At 41.6% G+C, this 12,584-nt stretch overlaps 1 protein-coding gene across 1 annotated transcript in view; it reads left to right on the top strand.

Annotated features, from left to right (window-relative positions):
• Window positions 1-12,584, top strand: part of LOC112115930 (inaD-like protein) — a 206,818-nt gene that overhangs the window by 30,266 nt on the left and 163,968 nt on the right. The window contains exons 13-15 of the mRNA XM_024213156.2: window positions 7,007-7,083; window positions 8,630-8,686; window positions 10,905-11,039. Of these exons, the coding sequence (XP_024068924.2) occupies window positions 7,007-7,083; window positions 8,630-8,686; window positions 10,905-11,039 (269 nt within the window). The remainder of the gene's footprint in view (window positions 1-7,006; window positions 7,084-8,629; window positions 8,687-10,904; window positions 11,040-12,584) is intronic.

The following is a 12,584-nucleotide window of genomic DNA, read 5'->3' as shown; positions in this document are numbered from 1 at the left end:
GCTAAAGTAAACACTGCTAATTTAAGGCCCTGCCTAAACTCTGGAAGTGCCTTTTAAAAGTTAATGTAAAAGGTGTGTTTTATAAAACATGAACTATTTTCCTTTAGGCCCAATTGGACTAAATTTTTATTAAATTTTCCTGAAGAGGTATTAAATAGTGATGCTGGCCCGCTAAACCATGTTTAAACAACTCTGTCATGATACATGGTTCAGGAAACCGTGTGCATGGGGCCTTAAACTTTCTGCTAGCAGACTAGAGAGGCAATTAACTTACAGCTGCATCAGTAAGAGTGAAGACTGGACGAGAGTGCTTGTTTGTTTCGTGCAGCAGTATATAAAACCTGAAGAGAGAAGCTAGTTGTTTAGTCAGAAAGTTATGAATCCAGACCTGGATAGAGAACAGCGTGTATCATTAGGGAGGAAAAAGCTATTGGAGAAATCAAAAAGCTATGCTGTTTGAGAAATCTTTAATCCAAAGCGAAGGACACATCGCTACATAGTGAGCCTGTGAGAAGGGGAGATCTTCAAGACAAAGAAAAAGGTCAGCATTTGAAAGTTCCAGGGATCTTAGTCTACACTTAAAAGTTAGGCTGGCATACTTACATTGGTCGGAGGGCTGAGAAAAACGCACCCTTGATCAACATAGCTATGTCAACCTGCCTCCAGTGTAGGAGCAGCTATGTTGACAGAAGAATGTTTCTGTCGACAGAGCTAACTTTGGTTGGGGAGGTGGTGTTCCTACACCAATGGAAAAACCCCTATCATCGGTGTAGGCTATGTCTATGCTACGGGGTTATACCAACAGAGCTATGCTGGTAAAATCTCTGTAGTTTAAACACACCTCAAAAAAGGCATTGTATTCCAGGAACCCAATGCTAGTAAGGTGGGGAAGAAAAACTACATGAAAGTAAAGAGGCAAAGTTCTGAAGATATAGAATGTTACTGCTAATGCAAACCATTGCTGGGAAACAATTCCATTTCTGAGGCCTTGTGTAATATAGCATGTACCACAAACCATGAAAAACCAACCCAGAGAAGTGACCAAAAAATTGGGGGTGGGGGGGAAGGAATCTCATGGTACTGGGTGGAGGCACTGGAATGAGATATTCTTGAACCAAACCTATAGATCCAAAAATCTTTTCAATTTTCAGGAAGTTCTCTTTAATGGGCTGAGCCCCAAAACATCAAATATGGACATGTGAATTTAGGGATTGTTTTGGGTGTGGGGGAATGGTCTTAATTTTCAGTTAACTGAACACATTAAGAGCCTGATCCTGAGAGGTGTTGAGTGAGCATTCATGGTGGTCATAGAAGTGCATATCGGACTCCACTGGGAGTTTCAGATGTTCAACCTTTTCAGGTTCAGGCCATAATTTTGTAACAGAAAAAGGGAGTTCATAGATTCATATTTTATAAAGCCAGAAGGGACCATACATCTGTAAGCAAACTCTGGTTAAACTAACTGTCCCTATCTGGATAATCAGGACAGAGGTGACAAGTCTGGTAGATTCTGGGTGTGGTCAGACCCTGGTTTGGGACCACCTGATCCTGAATCCTGAGACGGGGGTGGGGGAATTATTTTCTTACCGGGTGTCCATGGGGAGGTTAAACCCTATCCTAATGCGTGGATGCAGTTGACTGTAGGGGAACACAGGAGGCAGGGCTGGCCTCAATGGTGACCTACTCCATTATCTGAGGACAAGATTGGGAGTATTTCTCTGAGTTACTGAGTGGAGTTAAGACAGCCCTGGATTGCCCAGAGAGGCTAACTCAGGAGATCCAGTCCCTGGGGTGTTGGTAGCTATAGGTGAGGAGCTACACCCTGGAGTTGGGGTGTCTGGACAAGAGGATGCTCCCTCAGAAGCCCCACATAGTGACGAAATGATGCCAGTGCCCCAGTAGGACTGGGGCATCCTAACTAGAGGGACCAACTTGGCCAGAGATCAGAGGGAGGATGAGACCTTCATCTAGGCCTACGACCAGGTGTCAGTGGACAACAGAGAGGTAATAGACCCACATCGAGCAGAGCAGTACCCACAATTTAAGGTCCGGCCTGAGCGACTATACTAGCAGGAGAGAGACCGACCGACTCGTGAAATTTGATCACAGTTCCTCGTTCCCCAGTCTCATCAGTGCAAGTTCATGTGGCTGGTTCATGCTGCCTCCACTGCAGGCCACCTCAGCATGAGGAGACTGTGGCCAGGATTCTAGGCTGCTTCTACTGACCCGGAATTCACCAAGAAGTCAAAGACTTCTGTAGCTTATATCCCAAGTGGCAGCTCATTGGGCCTAAAGAGGGGTGACCAAAGCCCTACTAGTCCCATTCCCATTTGAGAGAATCGGGATGGATCTGCTCAGACTCTGAGAAAAGAGTGCATCTGGTTATAAATGTATAGTGGTCAGACCTGATTATGCCACCTGATATCTGGAAGCAGTCCCATGGCACTGCTCCAGTGCAAAGACTATTGCAGCAGAACTTCTAATGGTCTTTGCCCGCATCAGTGTGCCTAAAGAAATCCTAACCAACTGAGGCACTAATTTTGTGTCCCATCTGTTGAAGGAGACTTGTGAACTATTAAAAATAAAGACCCTACAAACGTGCATCAATCACCTGCAGACGGATGGTTTGGCCAAATGGTTCAACCAGACCTGAAAAGCATGTTTAAAGAAGTTTATTACTGCATATCCTAGACACGGGGATCAACTGATCCCCCTCCTTTTTATTTGATAGTTCGGAGGTACCCCAGTCATCTACTAGATTTTTCCTGTTTGAACTCTTTTATATGAGAGACTACCTGGGGTATCTTAGACTTTGTCCATGAGATGTGGGATGAGCGGGCTCCTAGAACAGAGAATGTTGTACAGTACATACTAAAGCTCTAGGAGAGGCTTGAAATCCTGGGGGCTTTCACTGAAGAGAATCTCTTTAAGTGCTCAACTGGCCCAATAGTGAGCCTTTAACAAAGGGACGCATATGTGTGTATTTAAACCTGGGTACTTCTGCTCCCTAGCACAATGTCCAAGCTGCTTACTAAGCGTTAAGGTCCATATTAAGTATTACATCAAGTGGGGCCTGTTAATTATGAAATCAGACAAGAGGAAGACAATGCAGATCTACCAAAGTAACCTCCTGAAGGCCTGGAAGGACCGGGAGGGCTTGTTTATCACTTCTTATCCATCTGAGCCAAGTGAGTAACCTTATGAATGCCTTCCTGATGGGGTTTCCACCCCAGCCAGGATGAACTCACTTTGTTCAACATCATGTCCACATAGAGCGGGGACAATGCACCTGGGAGAACTCCCTACCGCTTCCCAAAAAAATGTGGGATGCAGTGAAACAGGAGCTCTGCACCAGGTTGGAGCTAGAGGTCACTGAAGAATCCCACAGCGACTGATGACACCCAGTTGTCCTGGTCCCTAAACTGGATGGCATGATCCAGTTTCTGTATAGATTTTTAGAAAAGTTAATGCGATCTCCAAATTCAACACATATCCTATGTCCTGGGTGGTTGAACTACTAATCCAGATGGGTGAGACTCAATATAGTACAGCATTAGATTTTACCAAGGGATACTAGCAGATCTGTCTCATACCAGAATCATGTGAGAAAACTGCCTTTGCTGCTCTGGTTTATATCCGTTAAGGACTATGCCCTTTGGCCTCCATGGTTCCCTAGTGACCCAAGTTCTCCGATCTCATGGTTCATATGCTGCAGTTTATTTACAGGATGTGGTCATCTATGGCTGAGACTGGGAAGCCCACCTGCAACTAGTTGCCACTGTCCTCCAGTCCCTGTGGGAAGCCAGCCTAACCACAAACCCAGCAATGTGTAAAATTGGAAGGATGACATCATCTGACTGGCATATTGTGTGGGGAAAGGTCAGGTCCAATCCCTGTAGACAAAGTCCAGGCCTTAAAAGCCTGCCCAAACTCGACCACAAAAAACAGGTCTGGAGATGCTTAGGGCTTGCAGGTTATTACTGCCGGTTTGTGCTAGGGTTTTCCATGATAGCGGCACCTCTCATGGACCTGATTAAGGATAGCTGTCCCTGGAAAGTTTGATAGCCTGATGTCCGCAAAAAAGCATTAAAAAAATGGAAAGGCCACTTGTGTAAAGAGCCTGTCCAGTTCACCCGAAACAGAAAACACCCTGCTCTGTTTTCAAAAGAACTTATTTTGCAGACCAATGTGTCGGAAGTAGGCCTGGGGGGCAATCATATCCCAAGAAGTAAATGGAGAGAAACGTTCCATGCTATTTTTTAGCCACAAGCTATTCCCTTGGGAACTAGCATGTTCTGTGATAGAAAAAGAAACCCTAGTGGTGAAATGGGCTGTGGAGTCTCTCTGATATTACATCCTGGGAAACCCATTGAAGCTGGACACTGATGGTGCCCCTTTGAGGTGGTTAATTGCAGTGAAAGACACGAATCCCTGCCTTATGCACTAGTACCCGTCTCTTTAGTCATATGCCTTTCAAGTACAGCATAGAGCTGGAAAGGCTCACCAAAAGATTTGTGTTTTTGTTTTTGTTTTTTCCCTGAGGGACAGAGGGCATAGACAGCTGGCCTGGTTCCTCTGATGCCATCTTGAAGTGGAGGGGGTGTGATGGGGTATACAAACCACACATTGGGCAACATTATAGGGTTAATGAGCTGATGTGGGCTCAAGTGGCTCCCCCCCACCACACCTGTGAGAGATGTCAGACATGGAGGGAGGAGCTCAAAATGGGGAAGCGCAGCTCAGTTGAGGGCAGACAGGAGCTTCTTGGATGGCCACAGCCTGGTAGTCCCACTCTGAAGGATGGAAGGGCCTGCTTCACCTTTTGAGAGCACTATTCCTCTGTATTTGCCTGCCAACTTAGTTGGGGGCCACAACTTGACAAGGGTTTCTGAAGAAAGAGAGCTTTACTACAGTTGTGGAATAGTTCATTTGTGTTAATTCTCTTTGTTCATTGACAAACCTGGAAATGGCAAACTAGTTGGGGCTCTGCCAGACGGCTGAGCCTCTTATGACTGGAACTGGGGTAGGAAAATACCTGGATGGAGTAGAGCAGAGGTGTAGATGAATGCTGGGGCCCAGCCCAGGGCCTAGGGGGTGGACTGGAGCAGGAACTCTGATGACACTCCTTGGTATTCCTCTGAGTTGGAAGGATTGTCTGGATGTCCATGCACATTGGCAAGGGTAGGCATTTGTTTGATAAAAGATGCATGATAATAAGTGAATATTTTTGTGGAATTATGGTTCATGCTTGAAGCAGCTGGGAGGTAAACATAGTGCTCAGTCTGTACCTGATAATGAAACAAAGTGGGGCTAAAGAAGAGCATTTATTGACAGAAACCTACATTTAATAGTTAAAGAGAACAATACTTATCCCATATTTCATGAATTCAGGAGACTTCAATGTAGACCCAGTTAAAAAAGACAGAGTGTTTGATGAATCTATAGTGTAACTACAGAAGCCTATCTCTAAAGAATCTATTGCAGGCTTAATTCTTGATATAGTTCAATAAAGAAACAATGATCTGACTAAATCTGACCTGAAATCCTTCTGTGCTTGCATCTCTTGAGTCTGAGGTCAGATATATATGTACAATGGAGACTTCAAATTGGAATCTGAGCTGCTTGGTTCTATACAGAGAAATTCTGGTTAGGCAGCTGAGGTAAACTTGGCTGTCTGCTGTGACAGAAAGTGGTTGGTAGGGATCTAAAGCTACATGGGGCTCAACATTGGGAGGGAAAAATAATTAGCATAGAGACCTGATCTCTTGGGGGTGTTGCATTGTAATGCAAATAACTCTGAGCCTTTGTTTTTAACTGTTGCCATTTGATTCTTCCATTGTTACTGAAATAATTGAATAGCTTACAATTCCAAGTAATAAAGCGATGTAATGAGGATTGTGTTGCAAGTCTGATTTGTTAGTTCTATCCTCTAATATTGAAAAGTGAAGGGGAGATTTTCAAAGGCACCCAATTCCTCTTGACTTTTAATGGGAGTTACGCTTCCAACTCCTAAGGTATTTTGTTTAACGGTTTAACAAAACATTCAACATTCAAAATGACATGCACGCACTTAAAGACTGAAAAGGGCTGCTGTTGTGATTTGCATTCCGATTCCGGTAAGATGACATGTCAGTGATACCAGTGTTCTGTTATTTGTCCAGACTTGTGACAATATTATGGCCATTTAAAAATAGTTTTCAGTAAATTCATTCTCCAGTTGCTGCTGCTAGTTGGAATTTTGCTTTAGAGTTTGACTCTTACCAGCTCAACATTACTTAGGCTAGGAACTTTATATGTGTGCTGAGCTTCTGGATGAGGTCAAATGCAGGGCAGCCAGTCATTTTATGCTATCTAGCCCTGTCAAATTGTCTTACATGACTATAATACTGCCTTGGTTGCATAAGTAAGAAAGCTGAAAAGATATAAATGTCAAGATAGCCAAGTTCCCACGGAAGACTGGTTTAGAACTGGAGCTTATATTAAAGCTCATGTTACTCACTGGCCTAATTAAACCAGACAAGCCTTTATACCTGCCAAATGTATAAATAAAGTCTGCCGCTGCATTGTGCTGATGCAGTCCCTTGATAACGGCAATGTCTTGTCAGGTGTTTACTTCTCAAAAGGGGTTGGTGTGGGAAGGGGGGTAGCACTGCTCTGTAGTGGTGAATGTTTAAACAGCAACAAATTATAAAGCCATGTGAAATTTGCTTTGCAACCTAAAAGAGTGATTTATTTACGGTATTAAATGGTACAGAACTCACATCTCATCAAAGCAACCATTACCTTTTATGCTTCTCAACTGAATAAATTTCACTTCAGCAGTAGCTGACATTTGCATTGTTTTCTTGCAAAAGTCTATTCTGATTTGCACTGCTTGATAGACCCAAATTAATGTATTTTTATTCTTCTGATCATTCTCCATAATATTTTATTTACTCTGCATCTTTATTGAAGTAAATGTACTTGGCAGGGTTTAGTAAACTTAACATTCACTTTTATATTTTAGGAAGAGACCCAGACTCTCCAGAAAAGGAGTTGAAATCCAAATGGGGAAAACTGCTGGGACCTGATTATGAAGTCATGGTATGTTATCCTTCAATAAAGTACACTCATTTATGTTTCTTTAAATTACAATGCTGTGAGCTTAACTTTACAAGCTGCTCAGGGGTTGGAACAGATCGGTAGAGTAGCATTTTTTGTTTTCCCTGAAGATTCAAGGATGAAATATAGGGATGTTATAATTAACACATTTTTGTTCTGTTTATGTCTGTACTATTGCGTAAGTGTGAGTAATGTTTTTTTTTTTTTTTTAAATCAACCTCATTTTAAAATTTGTAACATATCAGCCACTTAAAATATTTGGCATTTTTATGATTGTTTTTATGATCTGTTTGTTTTATTGTACACTTAGAAAAGGCTCAGGATATGAGTCGTATGTTTCATAATGAATCTTACATTTTTATTAGAAGAATGATTATCAAAAGTATTTGGGAGAAAAGGAAGTAGTTCAAGTTAGGTAGGGGTAACTTTGTGGTGCTAACTGCCCTTTAGATTTTTCTTCACGTCTTATTAGAGAATTGTCAAGGAAGAGATTGATTACATTTCTAAATACGAGTCATTACAGGGGGAATGACCAGGGTTTTTTTGTATTCATTACTGCTTTTTAAGACTGCTAACTGAGTGCGTTTTAAAATAAAGCATTCAAGCCAACATCCTTTTCTGATGACCTTAAAAAAACGGTTTATCTTTGCAATACATGTCCACTTGATTCAGAGACTCTTATTTTTACTGTTTGGCAGAACTATCACTCCAAATGTCTTGCTGGAAGATTTAAAGTAGCATTAAGAGGTGTCTTGAGGAGGTTCCTTCTCTGCAATCCATTAGTACTCCTTTAAGAACTTTGAAGTCCATATAAGCCTGTGTTTTGATTCAATAACTCTAGTTACCCATGCCAACTGCTAGATATCCCCATCCTTGCACTGCCAGAGCCTGACATTACTTTCTTTAGCACCATCCCATTTTCCAATATATGTATGGGAAGTAAAGCTGATTCATGAAGCTCAGTGGGCCAAATTTTCCTTTCATTGTAGCAAATGTGGTTGTGATGGTGAAAATGTCAAAAATTGGCCCATCTGAATAATAAAAGATCATGGTTGACCAGCACCTTTTTCAAAGTCTTTTTGTTTTCTTCCTTTGCATATGCCTCTTTTCCATTTTGCAACACCTCGCTTTACCATGACGCACAGTTTGGTTTGAGTCTGATAATATAAACCCTTACATTGTCCTTACAGCCACACACAGCTCCATTTAAATCTATAGGACTACTAAGAGTTTGAAGGATTGAGCCCTTTCTGATCACTTTATCAGCCACCAAGACTTTCTGAGGTGAGGGGCTGGTTACTAAGTGTGGAATTTAGATCCAGTCACCGGCTATGTGATTTTGATAGCTTGTGGTGATAACTCTAAGGCACCAAAGTGGACCAAGACATGAATTAAAAAGCATAATTTTTTTTCTTGTCCCCTTATTTTACTGTCGGCTGTTCTTATAATCAGTCCTTTACTATAATTCAGCACTCTATTAAAGTTTGTATACTAGTAGTATTTAATTGTCATGGTGTACAATTTTTAGGTGGTTCGTGTGGACATGCCAATTACAGATGATGCTGAGCTCCAGAAATACTCAAAGGTATGGAATCTTATTTCATTTTCTCTTTTTTTGAGATGGGCATGAACCAAAACCCTAGAGATGAATACTTCTGAAATATGGGGGAGTTCCAGCATTGGCTGTAGCTCACCTCTTGGAGAAATACTGCCACTTGCTGCCAATGCTGCTTAAGTATACTGGGTCTGAATTCCTTCACACGCCTTTTCTGAAAGAAGAAAAACCCAAAACCAAAAAACCCCACATAGGAAAATAGACCATGTAGAGTGTCCTAAATCTCCTCAGACTCTGTCGGGCAAGTGGGGAGCATGACTTTCAAGAATCTAGGGCCCCTCACTTCTAAATCTGGGGGCTGCTGGCTCAGTGCTTTAGCTGATGCCAGCTATTGGGATAGGAGTTGGAGAGAAGCAAGAGTGGCACCTTGAATAATACCTGGAAACCAGTGCAGACTATGGAGCAGAGTGTCACACTGACTACAAGAAACTTTTTGCTAGGTAAGGGCCTAATGCCATAAGGGATTTGCAAGTATGGACTCTTACTACTGTACGGAGTCACATTGACTGCAGTATCAGAGCCTAAATGGGCATCTGTCCAGAAGCAGCTGGGTACCAGCAAGATCACCAAGTTGTGAACTTGAGTGATAGAAGGCAGGCAAAGTTCCTAAATCAAGGGAACAGATAGCAGAGATAATATCTTCTTTGTTTCTTCACAGCCTGCTAGCTTGTCTGGATTGAGCCTCAGCTAGCCTGCTCAGAAAGTTTTCCTAATGGTCACAGATATTTGCTATGTGGAGTTTTACTAGAGAGGAATACAGTATTGAGGTTGTCCCTAGGAAAATGGCCAGCACAAAATCAATGAAATTTCTTGTGGAAATATGGATACAAGTGATAGCAACTATTTGCAAAAGATGCTTCAGAGAGATGTTCCCTGCCCCAAAGACTGATAGAAATGTCATCAAGAAATGAGATGACTGATTGTATGGTTAGGTTTTATTGGCTTTCTCTAAAATAGTGATTATGATCCTGTGACAGATGTGGCAATTTCCTGCAATACCCTTGAAAGACTTTATTAAGTTTATGTACTATTGTGGACTGGGATTGTATGTCATCTCTTTAGGGGGAGAGATGTGACTGACATAAAACCTGGAAGTTCAAAAGACTGTACTGAAAATATGTCAGACAATAAATGTTGCCTGGATTTCCTGGGGAATATCTTAGGAGAGGTTAATGCAAATTCTCCAACTCTGGTTATGCAAAAACCTAGAGTTATGAAGCTATGCTCTGAGGCAAGGGTCTTGTCTGCTGATTACCTGTTACGGAGTGCCAAGACCAAAGGGCCAAGCTGTATAAAGAAATAGCAGATCTACCCAGCCTGGATTTTGGTTCTGGATTCAAAACAGATATGAACTTGTATCAGGGGAAACCCAGTGGTTGGTTTTGAAGGACTAAAACCTATCAGAGCTCTAGGCTGGAGTTGGGTGACCTCATAATTTTTTTAGCATATGTGTACGAACTTTTATTGTTTTTAATGTTTTCTCTGTAATGCTTTTACCTTATGGATAAATGTGGTCGCTTAGAAGTTGTATGGTGACTTACAACTTTGGGCAGTAAACTGTCCGTAGAAAGCAAAGCACAGACTCTAGCCTTTTTAGGCAATCTGACTTGCTGGGCATATCACAGTGGAAGGCAAGGAGCTGTATAGCCTTAAAATCCCTGATCAAGAGGGAGTGGGACATGGGTCTCTGCCTAAGAGAGGTGATGACTGGGAGCTGTAAGCCTAAAGAGAGTGCCCTTGATTAACCATGGAGGGGGAATACAGGTGCCTTTACCCTGAAGCTGTCACAAGTAAGATCTTCCTCTTTTGGACATGCCTTTAGTGGAGAGTAACTCAAGTTTTAGACAGAGGATAGATGTCAGGTGCTCTTTTTAGGGGCAGTCTTATACATCCACCTCGCTTCTGGTTTTTTTTTTTTTTCCAGTTTATCACTGTAGTGATATTTTTGAGAAGAAGATAGTGATGTACGTTTTTCCAAATGAGACTGTGCAAGGAAAAAACAGCAATCTAACTGAATAGAAAAATTAACAAAATTTTGTGTGATGTAACACCAGTTATGTCAGTTAGGATTTAAATATGCTAATGTGCAGCTAGTTTAATTTGAATTGGTCAGTTATTGAAAGTTGAATGCATTTGTTACATATAGGAATACATGTTTGTAAACATAGGCACTGCTTATTTTTTCCAGCTATTGCCTCTCCACACTTTGAGATTAGGAGTTGAACTTGATACATTTGATGGACATCACTACATATCTTCAATTGCTCCAGATGGTCCAATTGCTATGCTTGGCCTACTGCAACTGGAGGATGAACTTCTAGAGGTAAAGTCCACAGAACTAGAAATGAAGTGTTGTTCTTTCTGCTCAGACTCTTTTTTTAAAAATATGCTTTTATGGCATTTTAGGCTGACTAATGCATGTGCACAGTAGTATCTTTTAAACAATCAATGGGTAGGAGGAGCATGGGGTTAGGAGTCAGAAAAGCTGGGTTCTGTACTATTCTGGCTCTGCCACAGGCTTCCTGTAAGATTAGGGACAAGTCAGTAAATTGTTTTGTGCCTTAGTCTTGCCATTGGTAAATGGGAAAATAATGCTGCTCTACCTTGCCAAGGGTCTTGTCAGGTTTATGTAATTATTTGTGAAGTGCTCAGATACTAAGGAGATGAGTGCAATGATGATGTTTGTATTAGGCATACTTTTTATCTATTGTACCTGAATTAAGAGTCTTTGGCCTTGTCCACGCTAAAGGGAAAAGTCGATCTAAGCTACACAATTTGAGTTACGTGAATAGCATAACTCAAATCGACCTAGCTTAGATCTACTTACAGTGGGGGCCACACTACGCAACGTCGACGGGAGACACTCTCCCGTTGACTTCCCTTACTCTTCTCTAGCAGGTGGAGTACAGGAGTCGACGGGAGAGCGATTGGCGGTCGATTTAGCGGGTCTTCACTAGACCCGCTAAATCGACCGCCAATGCATCGATTGCCGCAGGGTCGATCCTCCGGTAAAAGCCCTTTGAATAGTTAACTTTTGCATTTCTGTGGTTGGTAATCTCTCTTTCTGAGTATTAACCACCCCCAAAAACCCCACAAGCAGCCAGTCACATTGCAGTGATGGTTTGTGTTATTCCTTTCACTCTCTGGAACTTGGATATTGAATTCAAAGACAAAACTTGTGTGTATGAGCAAGCAGAGTGTGTTAATGATTAATCTGCACAGAGTAGGTATTGGGGTGTGGGCTTGTGCTGCTTTGGTGTGATCAGACCAGAATGAGGAACTGTTTACTTTGGAGAAATACATATAAATATTTTTAATGGCAGGATATCAAGGATAAAACAGTAATTTTTTTCAATTGATTTTTTTGCTGTTTCTTTATTAAGACATGAAAAAAATTAACTCTATGTAGGGTGGGGACGTGTAGGGGTGAGAGTAATAGACTTCTTAAATTGAGCTTTACTGGACCTGCTCCTAGTGGCAGCAAAGAACAAAGTCCCACTGACTTCAGTGAGAAAAGGATCAGGGTCTTTGCTAGATTAGTTCATCTTTGGTCCAGGGCTCAGGTGGCCTGGGCTCTGGACATTATTAATCCTTTAGCACCAAAAACGCCTACTTGTATCACTGAGAACTGATGCATGTTCTTGTATTATTGCTTAACAGAGGAAATCTGGATTTCCACATGACAGGGTTAATGGAATGTTGAAAGTGTTATTTAAATATCTTGTCCATTAAACAAAAATTTGAATACTAAAAGCAAAAAAATCCACACTCTGGAAAAATTTTATTGTATAAATAATAAAGAAAAATGGTTTCAATTTATACAAGTCCACAAGTATGTCCAGCGCTAGTGAATTTTATAATTTTTAGC

The sequence above is a fragment of the Terrapene carolina genome, unplaced genomic scaffold, assembly GCF_002925995.2.
Source record: "Terrapene carolina triunguis isolate 2854851 unplaced genomic scaffold, T_m_triunguis-2.0 Scaffold211, whole genome shotgun sequence".
NCBI lineage: Eukaryota > Metazoa > Chordata > Testudines > Emydidae > Terrapene > Terrapene triunguis.
The sequence above is the reverse complement of the archived record's forward strand: the minus strand, read 5'-3'. Positions and strand labels throughout refer to the sequence as shown.